Here is a 16,961-nt window from a genome sequence, read left to right as displayed (position 1 = left end):
CACAACATCCCTCCCGTGGTGGCGGCATGTTGTGTGCTCCACAATTTGTGTGAGCGGAAGGGGGAGGCTTTCTTGCCAGCCTGGATGGCTGAGGCTGACCGCATGGCTGGACACTACGGTCAGCCCCGCACCGCCGCCGTCCGGGAAGCCCAGCGGGGGGCCATCCGGATCCGGGAAGCCCTGCGGGAGAGCTTCCAGGTGGAGGAGGAGGAGGACTGACCTCTCCCTGCATGCCCCACCGGGGCCTTCTTCCACCCTACCCCCCCCCCCTTCCCCTCTACTGTACAATAAAGACACCTGTTTTTCCAACAAAAACGTCTGTTTATTTCAGAGAACTGGGGTGGGGGAGGGAGGAATGAAGGTGGGAGAAGGGAGGGGGAAACCTGGGACGAGGGAGCTGGAAGGGGAGGGGAGGGAAGGGAGGAAGGGAAAGGAAAGCTCAGGGGTGGGAGTCTGGGTGCCTCTCCCGTCTCGCCACACTGCGGGTCCGGGGGCGTCGGTGGGGAATGGTTGTGGAGGGGGGGGCAGAGAGGACAGGGGGTGTGGAGGAAGCAGGAGCGGAAGCAGGAGCGGAAGCAGGAGGAGCAGGAGGAGCAGGAGGAGCAGGGGGAGCAGGGGGAGCAAGAGGGGGAGCAGGGGGAGCAAGAGGGGGAGCAGGGGGAGCAAGAGGGGGAGCAAGAGGGGGAGCAGGGGGAGCAAGAGGGGGAGCAAGAGGGGGAGCAGGGGGAGCAAGAGGGGGAGCAAGAGGGGGAGCAGGGGGAGGAGGAAATGGAAAGCGGTCTAGCAGGCTCTGGAGGTGGCCTCGCAGGGCACGGCCCTGCTCCTCCAGGGCCTCCAGACTCCTCTGGCGCAGCCTGAGGTCCTCCTGGACCCAGTGGTCCTGGAGACGGAGCTGTCGGTCCAGGAACCGGAGATGCCGCCTCTGGTAGTCCTCCTGGTTCCTGGCTGTCCTGCTTGCCCGGGCGCGGGCGGCTGCTGCAGGCGGTGTGGTGCGCCCTGCAGTCCCCGGTGCTGCAGCTGTGGTGCAAGAAGACCAGCGGTCAATTACCCCAGGGGCCCAGGTGTGTGAAACCCAGCTCCCCTCTGCAAGGCCAGGGCCCCTGCAGGATCCCCAGCTGCTGCTCCGTAGTGGGCAAGGCCCAGGCGCACGGTCCCGGGGCTCCCTCTCGCCCCAGCCCCCCGTACACATAAGGGGAACACGAGGGTACTCACAGGTGGACGCCTCCCCGGCCTCTGATGATGCAGGCGAGCGGCTCTGTGGGGTGCCTCGGGGGTCCCGGGTCCTGGGAAGGCTGGCAGCAGGCTCCTGGCTCTCAGAGCCCTCTTCCTCCTCCTCGGTGTCCAGGAGCGGTCCCTCTGCCCCGGGGTCAATCACGTCCCGGGGGGCAGGGACGGCATGAGGCCCCAGGATGCGGTCCAGGGCATGGAAGTGGGGGCAGGCCTCCGGGTCAGCCCCTGGCAGGCAGGCCCGGGAGTAGGACTGCCGCAAGTCTTTAATCTTGCAGCGCACCTGCTCCCAGCTGCGCTGGTGGCCCCTGGCGGCCAGGCTGGCAGCCATGCGTCCATAGACGGCCGCGTTCCGGTGGCTAGTGCGGAGATCGTGGACATTTGAGGCTTCCCCCCAAACCTCGATGAGGTCCACGATCTCCGCACTTGACCAGGCGGGCGCCCGCCTTTTGCGCCCCCGGGCAGGCTCCCGGGAGCCGCCAGGCTGGTCGTGGGGAGCAGTGGAGGGCTGGGAGCCCTCGGATGGCTGGCTCATCCTGTGGCAGGTGCAGGCTGTGCAGGCACGGGTGCTGGCAGCCTTGCAACTGGCACAAAGTGAGTAGCCAGCCCGTGGCCCTTTAAGGGCTCCGGGGCCGGGAGGGGGGCAATAGAGTTTCCCTGGTGTTGGCCAGAGTGGCCACCAGGGAAACCTGGGAAGCCTTAGCCTCCCACTAGTTCGAACTAAAGGGCTACACAGCCCTTAGTTCGAACTAGCTAGTTCGAACTAGGCGTTAGTCCTCGTAAAATGAGGTTTACCTAGTTCGAACTAAGCGCTCCGCTAGTTCGATTCAAATTCGAACTAGCGGAGCGCTAGTGTAGCGCATAGGAAAGTTAGTTCGAACTAACGTCCGTTAGTTCGAACTAACTTTGTAGTGTAGACATACCCGGGCTGCTTTAATTTGAACCTTGGATAGACACTTCATTCTTCTGCAATCAAATACATTTAGTATTATCATGAATGTGTCCTGATGACTCTGAATTAGCTTAATTTAGCTTGGAACTTCTTGCCAGAGGATGTGGTGAAGGCTAGGACTTTAACAGGGTTCAAAAAAGAGCTAGATAGATTCATGGAGGTTAGGTGCATCAATGGCTATTAGCCAGGATGAGTAGGAATGGTATCCCTAGCCACTTTCTCTGAAAGTGGGTGACAGGGGAAGGATCACGTGAGGATTACCTGTTGTGGTCCCTCCTGCTGGGGTATATGGTATTGGCCACTGTTGGCAGACAGGATACTGAGCTGGATGGACCATTGGTTTGACCCAGTATGGCCGTTCTTATGATACAGACTGAAATAATTCTAACCCGATATATTTAGATACTGGTTATTTAAGGCTTTGTTATGGGAAAAAAGGAAAGAATAGAGGGGATATAAAGGACCCTGGCTAAAGATAAAATGAAATGCAGTATTTCATTTTGTGTTAGGCTGACCCAATTTAAAACATTTTGGTTTGTCAAAACAAATGGAAACATGTCATTGTGAGCAAGTTCATCATCCAACTGGGTCCACTTGAGTTGTTGTGGTGCCTTATGGGAGTTGTAGTTTGAGTACTTTGTGTCCCCATCTCCTTTATGGGTTGGGCCCCGGCTGAAATACATCACCCATGGCATATTGCAGTCACCTCTGGTTGAATCTACATAAAACGACATTGGAATTGCTGTATTATAGTGCATTGTGGAATATGTATTCTGAGGTGTGAGCCCAGTCCATAGAGGAAATCACAAACATGAGGTACCAAGCCAACTCCAAATGAATTTTTTTCAGGTGGTTAAATGAACTAAAAGAAAATAAATAAGGATTTTCAAAATTTTATTTTAATAGGAATGTCAATACACTTAATTTTGATCGTTCTGAATTGAAATTTTTCAGAATGTCATATTCTTTAATATTTTATTTACATTTCCACATTTTATCCTGATCCATGAAAAAAAAAACATTTTGAAACTTTTGATGTTTCCCTCAGGATGCAAATTCCATTCACTCTTTTTGACCTGTTATATTCATTATGCTGTCCACAAACCTCAACATACCCAGGCAGCACATGGCTGGTTTGGCAAAAGCAGAATCTATCTAGCTATCATTTTTTGTGCAAGAAAACAAAATTCACTGCAAGAATCATTCAAACATATACTACAGTAATCCCTTTTTATGAGATGTCTACATTTAGCAAGTATCAAAGAACCAGAAACCCTTAATGTCCAGGAGTATTAAGGCAGAGTTAAGCATAATCTACACAGTAGGCAGTAGATCTGGTTTTATAAGAAAAAAATTATTTGGCATATATGCTAATGAAAAACAGCTTATGTTCAATGTATTATTATACAGGTATATGCGATCATACTCATTCATCAGAAATGTCCAGATGACTGACAAATGACTTTTTTTTTAAACTTAAGTCCCTTTAACTACAACCACATGGGAAAACTTTGCAGTTCCTGGATCTAATTTTGATCTTGTGTAAATCTGAAATCCATGGATGACAGAGTTAATCTGGATTTACACCAGGATATTAGATGGAGGAGGAGCACTGCATGCAGCTTGTGTCTCATACCAACAGAAGATATTACCAACAAAACATATTATCTCAGCCTCTTTGGGGGTGCATCTACACTGCACCCTTAGCTCGAAATAAACTATGCAATTTGAGCTACTCAAATTGTGTAGCTTATTTCGAGTTAATTTCAAAATAGAGAGCTATTCTGAAACATCCCTTAATCCTCATGGAATGAGATTTACAGGGAAGTTGGAATAGCATGCCCGTTATTTAGAAAGCTATTTTGAAATAACGGGTGTGCTGTCAAGAGGGAGAAAATGCTATTTCAGGACACCAGAAGTATCCTGAAAATAGCACTGCTGTCTAGACGCACCCCTTGTCTCTCCAATATCCTGGGAATGACACTGTATACTAGGATGACACACAATTGAATATTGTCCCTTTGTATATAGAAATCTACAATTGTTCACATCTTAGCATCTAATGATGAATTCTCATTCCAACACTTGCAAAGATGTAAGGACCTGATCTTGCATTCTTTGTACACCCCAAACTTTCCATGCCAAATGCCCTTGTCCTCTGGATATGCCTCATTGATATTAATGGGCTTTGGATCAAGATCTAGATAAGCGTTCCAGTTTTGCTTTTAGCTCTGCAGCTGCCTGTTAATTACTTGCAACCCTTTTATTTTTATCTTTCATTACATAAAAAACATTCAAGGCTAACTAAGTAGATCAGACCACTAACCCCTGAACAAATAATTATTTAAGTTTCTTGTGGCCTAAATTCCCCCCCCCCTTTTTTGCTCTTTATTTTCTGATTTGTTTTTCTTATTAAATTTAAATTAAATTTTATATTTACAGTTGAGAGAACACGCAGATGTCAAGTGTTACTGTGGCTGAAAAAACAAGATAGCAGATTGCAGTGTTAATATTTCTTACTATTATAGGCACTGTAATCTGAAAACTTAATGCTCTAAGTAAAAGTAAATTTGCCTTCAAAATGTTAATTATAATACACTGCTCTAATAGAGCCATACTCATAAATCTAACTTGGGTAGATACTGTTCTAAAGTATCCAAACAATTTCTTGAAACTGAAACTGTTGGTGGAAAACTGTTTCTGACTCTCTTTCTCTCTAAAATAATCTCAAGTCTATTAATACACCATATTTTGAATCACTTTTTGTTTGTAGATTTTATACATTTACATTTTTAAAAAACCCCAAGACTTAAAAGATTGAATTCAGACTAACCTGAACAGCCTGAAAATTTGGATTTTTGAATCATGGAAAATGTTTGATACCACTTCTATATCCCAGTTCTGAACTGGACATTTTTTTCAACATCTTTAAAATGTTATAGGGTTGGGAAAACTGTTTCCCACTCAGCTTGAGAATTGAAGCATTTGCAGAGGGGTGTAGCTTAGACACACCCTGAGATACATGGAACTGGGAACGATGTTGCAGCCCCTGCGGTCCTTACCCAGGACCCTCCAATTCTCCCCTTTTTGCCACTTTTTGCGAATTTTATCAGCTTGTGAAAATCTCAGCTTTCACTTTTAGAAAAAAGATGCTTCAAGCCATCATTGTGGTGAAGGACCTGAAAATGTGAACCCCAAAGGATGTGACACCAGAAAGTATAAGACCCCAACATTGTTTTCTTTAAAATGTTATGAATTCTTTGGGTTGGGGAGGGTGACTGGCTCTCGATTGTTTTGAACACTTGGGGGTGGCAATAATGGTTTCTTTCTATAAAACTGTGTTCCCTTCTTTCTGGGCCCTAGTAGTAGCATACTTATAATAAGGACTTAAGTTTCTTGTGGCCTTAAAAAACAAAAAACAAAACCCCAAAACCAGAAAAACGCCTTTTGCTCTTTGTTTTCCAATTTGATTTTCTTGGGGCCTAAATTAAGTTTTGCTGCAATGTTTACAGTTTCTCTGTAACACTCCTTTCCATGGTTAATATTGCACCTTTCTAATCTGAGTCAATCCACCCTTAATGGGAAAGACAGCTCTTTGTACTGCTATGAAGCTGGTATTGCTGCATTCCCCACCAAATTTGTCTAGTCGTTCCTAGGGTGGCTTCTGTCAGTTAGGAAAGGGTTGCACCCCAGAGGACTATGCAAGGACATGTAGAAGAAAACACGTCCTCACTCTGAGTTTGTAAGCAACAAGTCGGCGGCAGTTTATTCGAGCAGTTACAAGGGAAGATTGCAGTCAGACAGGGAGTTTCCCTTCCTTATGCAGATCTTCAAAATACAAGCAGTTGAAAGGCAAATATATATTACTTTCCTGTTACATGAATCAATGGCTAACAGTTATTTCTTTGTTTCTAGATGCTACCTTATCTCAAGGTTCCTGCTTAAGTCAGCATTCCTTCCTTATCATAGAATCATAGAATCATAGAATAATAGGACTGGAAGGGACCTCGAGAGGTCATCGAGTGCAGCCCCCTGCCCTCAAGGCAGGACCAAGCTCCGTCTACACCATCCCTGACAGATGTCTATCTAACCTGGTCTTAAATATCTCCAGAGAGGGAGTTTCCACCACCTCCCTTGGCAATTTATTCCAATATTTGACCACCCTGACAGTTAGGAATTTTTTCCTAATGTCCAATCTAAACCTCCCCTGCTGCACTTTAAGCCCATTACTCCTTGTCCTGTCCTCAGTAACCAAGAGGAACAAATTTTCTCCTTCTTCCTTGTGACACCCTTTTAGATATCATGTCCCCCCTTAATCTTCTTTTTTCTAAACTAAACAAGCCCAGTTCATGAAGCCTGGCTTCATAGGTCATGTTCTCTAAACCTTTAATCATTCTTGTCGCTCTTCTCTGTACCCTTTCCAATTTCTCCACATCTTTCTTGAAATGTGGTGCCCAGAACTGGACACAGTACTCTAGCTGAGGCCTAACTAGTGCAGAGTAGAGCAGCAGAATGACTTCACGAGTTTTGCTTACAACACACCTGTTGATACAACCTAGAATCTTATTTGCTTTTTTTGCAACAGCATCACACTGTTGACTCATATTCAACTTGTGGTCCACTATGACCCCTAGATCCCTTTCCGCCATGCTCCTTCCTAGACAGTCGCTTCCCATCTTGTATGTATGGAACTGATTGTTCCTTCCTAAGTGGAGCACTTTGCATTTCTCTTTATTAAACCTCATCCTGTTTACCTCTGACCATTTCTCTAACTTGCTAAGGTCATTTTGAATTATGTCCCTATCCTCCAAAGAAGTTGCAACCCCACCCAGTTTGGTATCATCTGCAAACTTAATAAGCGTACTCTCTATCCCAATATCTACATCATAGATGAAGATATTGAACAGTACGGGTCCCAAAACAGACCCTTGCGGAACTCCACTTGTTATCCCTTTCCAGCAGGATTTAGCACCGTTAACAACAACTCTCTGACTACGGTTATCCAGCCAATTATGCACCCACCTTATCGTGGCCCTATCTAAGTTATATTTGCCTAGTTTATCAATAAGAATATCATGCGAGACTGTATCAAATGCCTTACTAAAGTCTAGGTATATGACATCCACCGCTTCTCCCTTATCCACAAGGCTCGTTATCCTATCAAAGAAAGCTATCAGATTAGTTTGGCATGACTTGTTCTTCACAAACCCATGCTGGCTATTCCCTATCACTTTATTACCTTCCAAGTGTTTGCATATGATTTCCTTAATTACCTGCTCCATTATCTTCTCTGGGACAGACGTTAAACTGACCAGTCTGTAGTTTCCTGGGTTGTTCTTATTCCCCTTTTTATAGATGGGCACAATAATTGCCCTTTTCCAGTCTTCTGGAATCTCCCCTGTATGCCCTGATTTTTCAAAAATCATAGCTAAAGGCACAGATACCTCCTCTATCAGCTCCTTGAGTATCCTGGGATGCATTTCATCAGGACCTGGTGACTTGCTGACATCTAACTTTCCTAAGTGATTTTTAACTTGTTCTTTGTGTATCCTATCTTCTAAACTTACCCTCTCTCTGCTTGTATTCACTACATTAGGCACACCTCCAGACTTCTCGGTGAAGACCGAAACAAAGAAGTCATTGAGCATCTCTGCCATTTCCAAGTTTCCTGTTACTGCTTCTCCCTCCTCACTAAGCAGTGGGCCTACCTTGTCCTTGGTCTTCCTCTTGCTTCTAATGTATTTATAAAAGGTCTTCTTGTTTCCCTTTATGCCTGTAGCTAGTTTGATCTCATTTTGTGCCTTTGCCTTTCTAATCTTGCCCCTGCATTCCCGTGTTGCTTGCCTATATTCATCCTTTGTTATTTGTCCTAGTTTCCATTTTTTATATGACTCCTTTTTTATTTTGAGATCATGCAAGATCTCCTTGTTAAGCCAAGCTGGTCTTTTGCCATATTTTCTATCTTTCCTACACAGCGGAATTGTTTGCTTTTGGGCCCTTAACAACGTCCCTTTGAAATACTTCCAACTCTCCTCAGTTGTTTTTCCCTTCAGTCTTGCTTCCCATGGGACCTTACCTACAAGTTCTCTGAGCTTATCAAAATCTGCCTTCCTGAAATCCATTATCTCAATTGTGCTGGACTCCCTTCTACCTTTCCTTAAGATCATGAACTCTATTATTTCATGATCACTGTCCCCTATACTGTCTTCCACTTTCAAGTTCTCAACTAGTTCCTCCCTATTTGTTAAAACCAAATCCAGAACAGCTTCTCCTCTGGTAGCTTTTTCAACCTTCTGAAACAGAAAGTTGTCTCCAATGCAGTCCAGAAACTTATTGGATAGCCTGTGCCCCGCTGTGTTAGTTTCCCAACATACGTCTGGATAGTTGAAGTCCCCCATCACCACCAAATCTTGGGCTTTGGATAGTTTTGTTAATTGTTTAAAAAAGGCCTCATCCACCTCTTCCACCTGGCTAGGTGGCCTGTAGTAGACTCCTAGCATGACATCACCCTCGTTTTTTACCCCTTTTAGCTTAACCCAGAGACTCTCTACACAGCTATCTCCTACGTTCATCTCCACTTCAGTCCAAGTGTGTACATTTTTAATATACAAGGCAACCCCTCCTCCCTTTTTTCCCTGTCTGTCCTTCCTGAGCAAGCCGTACCCTTCCATACCAACATTCCAATCATGCGTCCCATCCCACCAGGTTTCTGTAATACCAATGATATCATAGTTGTATTTATTTGTTAGCAATTCCAGTTCTTCCTGCTTATTACCCATACTTCTTGCATTTGTATATAGGCATCTAAGATACTGATTTGATCTTGCCTCCCTGTTGTGCCCTGACCCTCCTTTCTCCTTGCCATTATAGGCCGTAGTCCCCCCCATTTCCAACCCATCTCCCAGTCCCGCACATTCAGCACTTACCTGTGGGCTTTGCTCACCTGTCCCCGTCGAACCTAGTTTAAAGCCCTCCTCACAAGGTTAGCCAGTCTGTGTCCAAAGAAGGCCCTCCTGCTCCTGGAAAGGTGAACTCCATCTCCGCCAAGCAGTCCTTCCTTTATCTTCTAAAGCGAGGCAGAGACAGTGTCTAGGCAGAGACAGCGTCCCTTACAACTATCGCCTGGTTAGGTTAGGGTTAGCCTGTCTTTTTGCTCCACTTTTAACAGGCCTAAGATAGTTGCATGCAAATCTCCTTTTTCCCTTTCCTGCTTCCACAGACAGAAGGAGAATACAGATGAGCACAAGTAACATTTGGTGGGTCTGGATTTAAATTCATTAGTAACTTCTGACATTGTTAAGTATCCTGTGACTTGTCACTAACATCAAAAGGAAAAGTGGAAGAAGAAACAGGTGAATAGGGTGATGTGGCAAATCACTCATTGTCATTAATGAAGAATCTTTCATAAGGGACCAATCTATAAATAATTAGCAACCTACTTCTAAAGCTCTCATTCTTTCTCCTAAGTGTTAATGAGCCTTTAATTAAAAAAGACCATGATTTTTTCTTTTTCCTCTTTTGACCCATTACATCAATACTTTTTGATGAAAGACAAATAAAGGAGATGAATAATTAAGGTCCACTTTAAAAATCATCCTGATTCTAACTAAGCAAGAATTTCTTGCTGCAATTTATTCTAGCACTGATCTGACTTAGCTGTGGCCAGGCTACTTTCTAGACTACAAGACCTGCTTAAGTTTCACTTAGCTGCAGATACATACAGTACTTGCCACCCTTCCTCATTTCTGAATTGTGGTTTGTAGAAGCATTAGTTGGCCAAAGAACTGTTGAGTTTCGCCTCCCACCCCCAACTTGGTGCTTCTTGATTTATTATTTTCTCTCCTTCCTGAAGAATAGATATTTATCTCAAGACCAAAGTTAACTCTTTAACTCATTGAGTGAATATGGGATCCATGTACATAGCACAAAGCAGCCCAAGGGAGAAAAAATTCCAAAACAAAGGAAATGAAGGTCTCCTGGTATATCTGCTTCTGAGAAACAGCCCAAACTGTAATTTTAAATCAATTTGTTTGTTTTCCCTGATGTCACTGATAGGGAGATATTAAGAATCATTCTAAGGAAAACCCCTTTACATCAAACTTCTTGTATTATTAATCTCAGCTTGTTGGTGAACTGGCCTTGTAGTTGGGTGGTTTTGCCAACCTGGGGTGTGCTGAAATTATAATGGATTGAGAACTCTTATGGGTGAATCAGATTTGGGCACTATTTAGATGGGCCATGATTTATCATCTTGATGAGGTTATGGCCAGAATGGAATGTTTATAGATCTAATTTCCATACCTAGGTTGAAGATCAGGTCCTATATGTGTCCAGCTCAGTGAGAAACCTTTAGTTTCTATACTGATGCTTGGTATTTTCTCTTAACGTCCTTCCATGCTTTCAAGGATCCTGTTTCTTGGGTAGTCCTTCATCTGAAAGTAGGAGAGTACAAGATGAAAACTCTACCCTTCTTTTCTTTTCCCCTTGTTCTGTGGTCTTTCTTGGATTTTATTGTATTCAGTACACAGTGGGAGCTGGCAAGGCTGAAATAAGGTTACTGGCGGTAAATCAAAACTTAGTGATACAGGCAATGTTGGAAAAACTACTTTTGGGTGTCGCTGATTTTGTTGATGGTCAGACTTGTATACACCCATGAGGACTGGAGGCAGATGTCTTCTGTTGTATTGACTGGCGATGATTCAGATGAGAGTGTAGCAACAAACCAGTTCTTAAAAGGAGGCTACAGAATCTAAAGCAGGTTTGTAGTGGGAACAGCAGACTGATGGTAAACAACTCTGATTTTTGCTTCTGCAAAACCACAGTTGCATTTTAGAGAAAACGGCACAGACTCTCACTCTGAATTGAAGATGGCAAAGAACTGAATACTCCAAGGTATTGCTTTGAATGCAGTTTTCTCTTTGTGCGGCTCCAGCACATACTCATAGAGGAATTTGCACAACGGGGGGGGGGAGGAGAAAAATAAAGAAGAACTATTGTTCTGCAGAATGAAGTTTTTTTCATTCTTGATCCAAAAGGCAGTAATCATCCAATTCCCCCTCCCCCTTTTTTAAATCACAGTAGCATCTAGGTGCCCCAACCAAAGTGAGGACTCCATTGTGCTAGGTGCTGTACAAACAGAGTGGTTCTCTTCCCATAGATCCCTCATCTGAATAGATGAGAGACAAAGTGACAGGAGAGCTGAGTTCTATTCCTGCCCTTGCCACTGAATATCTCTATGTAACCTTGAGCATAAGTTCCAGCCCAGCACACATACACTCTGCTAGGCCATATTGTACTGCTGTTTAGCAAAAGTGTCACTAGCTAGAAAGAGAATAGATACAAAGAGGACAAAACAAGGGCATCTGCTCTAGGAAGTTATTAAAAATCATGGAAGCCCCACCTTCCCAAAATGAAATATACCACTTGCTGTACAGGTTAGTTATTGCCACATAATAAGACCTATATTTACAAAGCATGGCAGATGTAATGTTAACCAGGAGTCTCACTAGGGATACGATTTAGGTAGGGAATTTTGGCTCATCATTTTTATTTCTGATACACGGTGAAAAGATAATGAGGAAAGGAAGATGCTAAAGCTTCATAAAAGAGGGTAAAAGTTGATACATATTTTTAATACTGGTTGTTAGATTAATTATTAATGAGAAACAGCAAGGAGCAGAACAAAGAGAAGGATGCAGAGGAGCAAAGGAGGGGTCTGATAGGTGTGATCATGCATGGGGAGGAAGCTATGAGGGAGCAGGCTGAAAGAGGCTTAGAACTGTGAGTAAAGAAACTATCCCGTTTAATTCCTGCTGTGTTCTGGGACAGGTGTTTGTACATTCTTTGTTCATAAGCAGGGCTGCATTATAGAAATACCTGACTTCATCATCATTTTTGTCTTCTGACAGAAATGAACCACTAAGTCCCCAACATTGGCTAACAGCTCCAGCCAAGAAAGGATGATAGTACTTTCAGTCCTGTCATTGTTAATGTCAATGGAAGTTAGACGGTGCCATATATGTGATCAAGTTAAACTACAAAGTACTAACAATATATTTGTTCATCAGGGCTGTTTAAAATGAATGCCTACCAATGTTCATTAGCAGTGAAGTGTTGCTAATTTGATTAGGCTTCTGGCCTAGATAGGTTTGCAAAGGCATTATGCGCCATGGTGTTTGATTTTCAAATCCTAATGCAATTTCTGTAATGACAGAGCACTTTAGATGAGATGTTACAAGTCAATGTCTTTTTATATCAATATTAAGTAGACATTTGCCTTTTTATCTGAGCATAATTTTAAGAAGCAGGGAAATGGAGAAGGTATGACATCTGCATTGCCTTGGGATATAGGAAAACAGGAGGAAAATAAATTTGTAATTTTTCCTGTAGCCTCATTATTTAGATTTTATAAGCTTTTGGTGCAGAAACTGATACTCTAAGTGCTTCCATTAAATTTGGGTTTTCTTTAATGTACTGTTTAGTTTTTTAGTCTTTAATTCTAAACTGTTTTAGGTGTTTAAATACAGTTAACAAGGAGATTCAAGGTTTAAAGTAGAAAATAGCTTATGGTATGCTCCTTTTTTCCAGAATAACCAAGAAGAATGGGAAGCATATGCTGTTCACTTATGCATTATAAATCATGCTGTAACACAGGATGATATCACTCCAGAAAAATGGCCTACCCAACTGGATTATGTATTCTTCACCTCAAGAAAGATCACTGCTCTAGCAATGAAATTTTTAGTTATTATACTGCTTATTTTTATTGGTTGGGGCCAAGAATTTCAAATATTGGAACTTAGAACTGAGTCCTCAAAGAAATGGCCTGATTTTACACTTCTGAAAATCAGGTGGCTTATTTTGGAGGTAAAGGGTCATTTTTCAAAGATTCAAATAGCGCTTAGTTGCCTCAGCCCAAACCCTCCAGGACCCAGATATATAGGTCTCTTTCCCCCATTCAAGCCAATAGGAGTTAGGCACTTAAATACTTTTGAGAATCTGGGCCCTAGTTTCCATTGAATTTCAGTAATAAAATTTCTTGCATAACCCCAAGCTTCACCTCACTTAAACTACTTGCTTATAAAAATACAAACGTGTCACAGCCCACTATTACTGAAAAATTGCTGACTTTCTCATTTTCACTTTATAATTATGAAATAAATCAATTGGAACATACTTACTTTTCAGTGCATATTATATAGAGCAGTATAAGTAAGTCATGTGTATGAAATTTTAATTTGGACTTTGCTAGTGCTTTTTATGTAGCCTGTTGTAAAAGTAGGCAACTATCCACATGTGTTGAAGTACAGGCAGTCCCCAGGTTACATGGATCCGACTTACATCAGATCCCTACTTACAAACGGGGTGAGGCAACCCCGCACTAGCTGCTTCCCCCCAGCAGACCAGGAAGACGCAAAGCTAGCGCCCTCCCCCCGCCCCCCAGCAGACCAGGGAGACGTGGAGCGGCTTTTCTCAGCAGACACCTCAGCTTGAGAATAAAGGACTGAGGGAAGTGAGGTGTGGGAGAATAAAACTGAGCTCTGGAGAAATGTTTGGCTAGAGTTTCCCCTACAATATGTACCGGTTCCGACTTACATACAAATTCAACTTAAGAACAAACCTACAGTCCCTATCTTGTACATAACCCGGGGACTGCCTGTACTCCCTAGAAGACCTCTGTGTACCCTCAAGAATATAAATGCCCATGGTTGAAACCCAGGGCACTAGGAACTTATCAGCCCATATCAGGGCTGATATGGGACAGTTAGCTAGTGTGTGCTAGAATGCACCCCCCCACACACACTAGTGCGGACAAAAAAAGCACCATGTAGACAAACCTGAACTCTGTTGTTTTTAATCTGAAATGAAAAGTACGTAGTGGGGATATATATATATACTCCTAGATTTCTCAGAAGAAGCTAAAATCTGAAGTTAGTTTTTGCTGTGAGCTTTCAACACTACTCAGAAGCAAGCCAACAATATTTCTAATTCTGCTGGTCAACACTTTTTCATTTCAAGAAACCATCTTTTTTAATAAGGTTTTCACAAAAAGATATTTCAATTTTTTTCCAATTTCTGATTGAAATGAATTTCATTTAAAATTGTTCAAAATGCATTTTAATTGATTCAAAATGAATGTTTCTTGTTGGCCACCAGTAAAAAAAAAATAAAGAAAATTTTGAACATTTGTAGCTTCCTTTAATATTTGTCGTGGATGTGATGGACCCGGCGGGGTCCGCACTTACCCCAGGGTGGGAGCCACCCCCTCCGGCACCAGGCGGGCGGGCAGGCAGCCCTGGAGACAGGGGCAACCCCGACGGGCAGAAGCCTGTTGTGGGAGGAACGTCTCCGTTGTTCCCCCACTTAGGGCCCCGGGATGGGACCCGGTGGAGAGGATGGGCCCGGGTCCCCCACACCGCACCCCTCTGCGCCCAGCCTCAACCTGCCCACACGCCCCGTCAGGAGCATCCGCAGCTCAATGGACGACGGGCAACAGAAACTGTGCAGTAAGACACTAAATACCTTTTTCCCCGCTCCCGGCGAGGACCTTGTCCCCGTATAGGCTGCCAGGCATCCCCCTTTCATGTAGGAATAAGAGATCCTCCGGAAAAGGGCTTTATTCCGGAGGATCGCGCCAAGCTGGAAAAAAAGCGGCGGACATGATTATTTAAATCCGCGGGGGATATTTAAATCCCCCGCGGATTTCCCTATGCTGACTTACCTGATTTGCATCCCTTTTCCGGAATTTGTGGCCACAAGCAGTTATTTCAACATAATATAAAAATAGTGTTGAGCTGGAGGACTGCTTATTCCAACTCCTATAACCCTCATTGTATGAGGAGTAAGGGAAGTCAGGGGAAGAGTACTCTATCGCGAAATAACTGCTGTGTAGACAGCGCCAAAAATCGAATTAAGCTATTTCGACTTAAGCTATGTAATTAGCATAGCTCAAGTTGCATAGCTTATTTCAAGTTTAGCACTGCTGTTTAGACATGCCCTATAGTCGCTCATAAGTCTTCGTCCTTTTCTTGAAAAAAATGGAATTAGCATAAATCTTCTGACCCATCCATTTCAGCTTATACAGCAATAGAAATTCAAGGTAGACCAGATCTATTGAGTTAGCTAGAGTCACCTCCTGCTGCCAGTGAATGTTGTTCCCTATAATAAATGTTCAAATGCTTTTGCACATTGAGTTTTAAATGCTTCACGTCATGGACCTTCAATCTGTTTGCGGGTAAATAAGCACCTAACCATCCTCCATACAAGTTGATAGTTCTCAAGAGTGTTTTTGAAGATAAATTCATTTTAATCAAAACCTTAACAAATGTTTAACATTTGGATGGGAGGAATTGAACTGCACATAAAACCAGAAATTCAATCCACAGCAATTGAAGTTGGCATTTATCTAGAGAAAAAAAGTTGCTACTATCTAACTATAGGTATAAAAAATGGTCTATTCTTGACAACATGAATTAGCTACTCACAATAGCACTCTTTCTCCTAATGTACAAGAGCAGAACCTCAACTGCTTACATCTACTGTAACACCACTAATTTCAGTAGAGTCATAGGCATAAACAAAAATAGAATTTGGATGTTTCTTATACTAGAATGAGGGTGTTCCTGGCACAGTGTAATAAATAGATAAGTGCATCCCATGGTATGCTCCCTGGCTATCCGAGCACCTTGTAATGTGCATTAGTTTATCATTTCACCGAATGGAAAGTGAAGGCTCTGCAAATTTTCATTGGGTCACACTCCTCTGATGGCTATGTGCTGTGTATCTCATTAGATGTTCACAAATCATGTTGACCTGACAGTAACATTCTAAGACTGCCTTGAAATTTGCTAGGGAAGCAGCATGCCTAACAGGAAAGCATAAAAAGCTCTTTTTAAAAAATGCATCAAGGAGCAATAAACTTCTTCCTTTGGTGTTGTATAATTTTCTGATGAATAGATCAGGCAATAATTAGAATTCATGTCTCTCCAATATTTAAAGGCTTTATTTAGAGGATATGAGACAGTAACTGATAGGCTGGAGCACTGTGCTTTACTATAACATAAGGATGCTGTGGGCTAGCATATCCCTAGTTCATGTGAAGGTTCAAAGGGGCGGCCAGAAAACCAGGAGAACACTCATGTGTCATACTCCAACCAGCAGTTCCTTGATCTCCGTCCAAGAAGTCTTCCGCGAGACCTGCCCAAGCTGCTGGCTTTTTACCTGGACCTTCTCTGGACCTGGAAGCTGCTTTCAGTGATCAGGTCCTTGGTGGTTGCCATGGGAGCAGACCACCTTGCAGAGCCCTGGCTACACAATTCGCATCTCCGTGTGCAGCTGGCAGAGCCCCCTTCGATGTGCCAGAGGTTGGTCCTGGCAGAAGTCACTAAGATCTGGGGAGACTGGGTGTTTCATAGAATCATAGAATGCTAAGACTGAAAGGGACCTCGAGAGGTCATCGAGTCCAGTCCCCCGCCCCCATGGCAGGACCAAATACAGTCTAGACCATCCCTGATAGACATTTATCTAACCTACTCTTAAATATCTCCAGAGATGGGGATTCCACAACCTCCCTGGGCAATTTATTCCAGTGTTTAACTACCCTGACAGTTAGGAACTTTTTCCTAATGTCCAACCTAAACCTCCCTTGCTGCAGTTTAAACCCATTGCTTCTTGTTCTATCCTCAGAGGCCAAGATGAACAAGTTTTCTCCCTCCTCCTTATAACACTCTTTTAGATACCTGAAAACGGCTATCATGTCCCCCCTCAGTCTTCTCTTTTCTAA

General features: G+C 43.5%; 1 protein-coding gene across 1 annotated transcript; it reads right to left on the bottom strand.

The window, feature by feature from the left end:
- Window positions 1-283: 283 nt before the first annotated feature.
- Window positions 284-1,942, bottom strand: LOC149524624 (uncharacterized). The gene is made up of 2 exons (XM_089777024.1): window positions 1,213-1,942; window positions 284-1,017 (listed from the first exon to the last, which is right to left on the bottom strand). Exons 1-2 carry the CDS (start codon window positions 1,760-1,762, stop codon window positions 440-442), a joined length of 1,128 nt encoding a protein of 375 aa, XP_089633150.1. The 5' UTR covers window positions 1,763-1,942; the 3' UTR covers window positions 284-439.
- Between the last annotated feature and the right edge of the window lie 15,019 nt (window positions 1,943-16,961).

Source organism: Pelodiscus sinensis, chromosome 3, assembly GCF_052426305.1.
Source record: "Pelodiscus sinensis isolate ZL-2025 chromosome 3, ASM5242630v1, whole genome shotgun sequence".
Classification (NCBI taxonomy): domain Eukaryota; kingdom Metazoa; phylum Chordata; order Testudines; family Trionychidae; genus Pelodiscus; species Pelodiscus sinensis.
The sequence above is the reverse complement of the archived record's forward strand: the minus strand, read 5'-3'. Positions and strand labels throughout refer to the sequence as shown.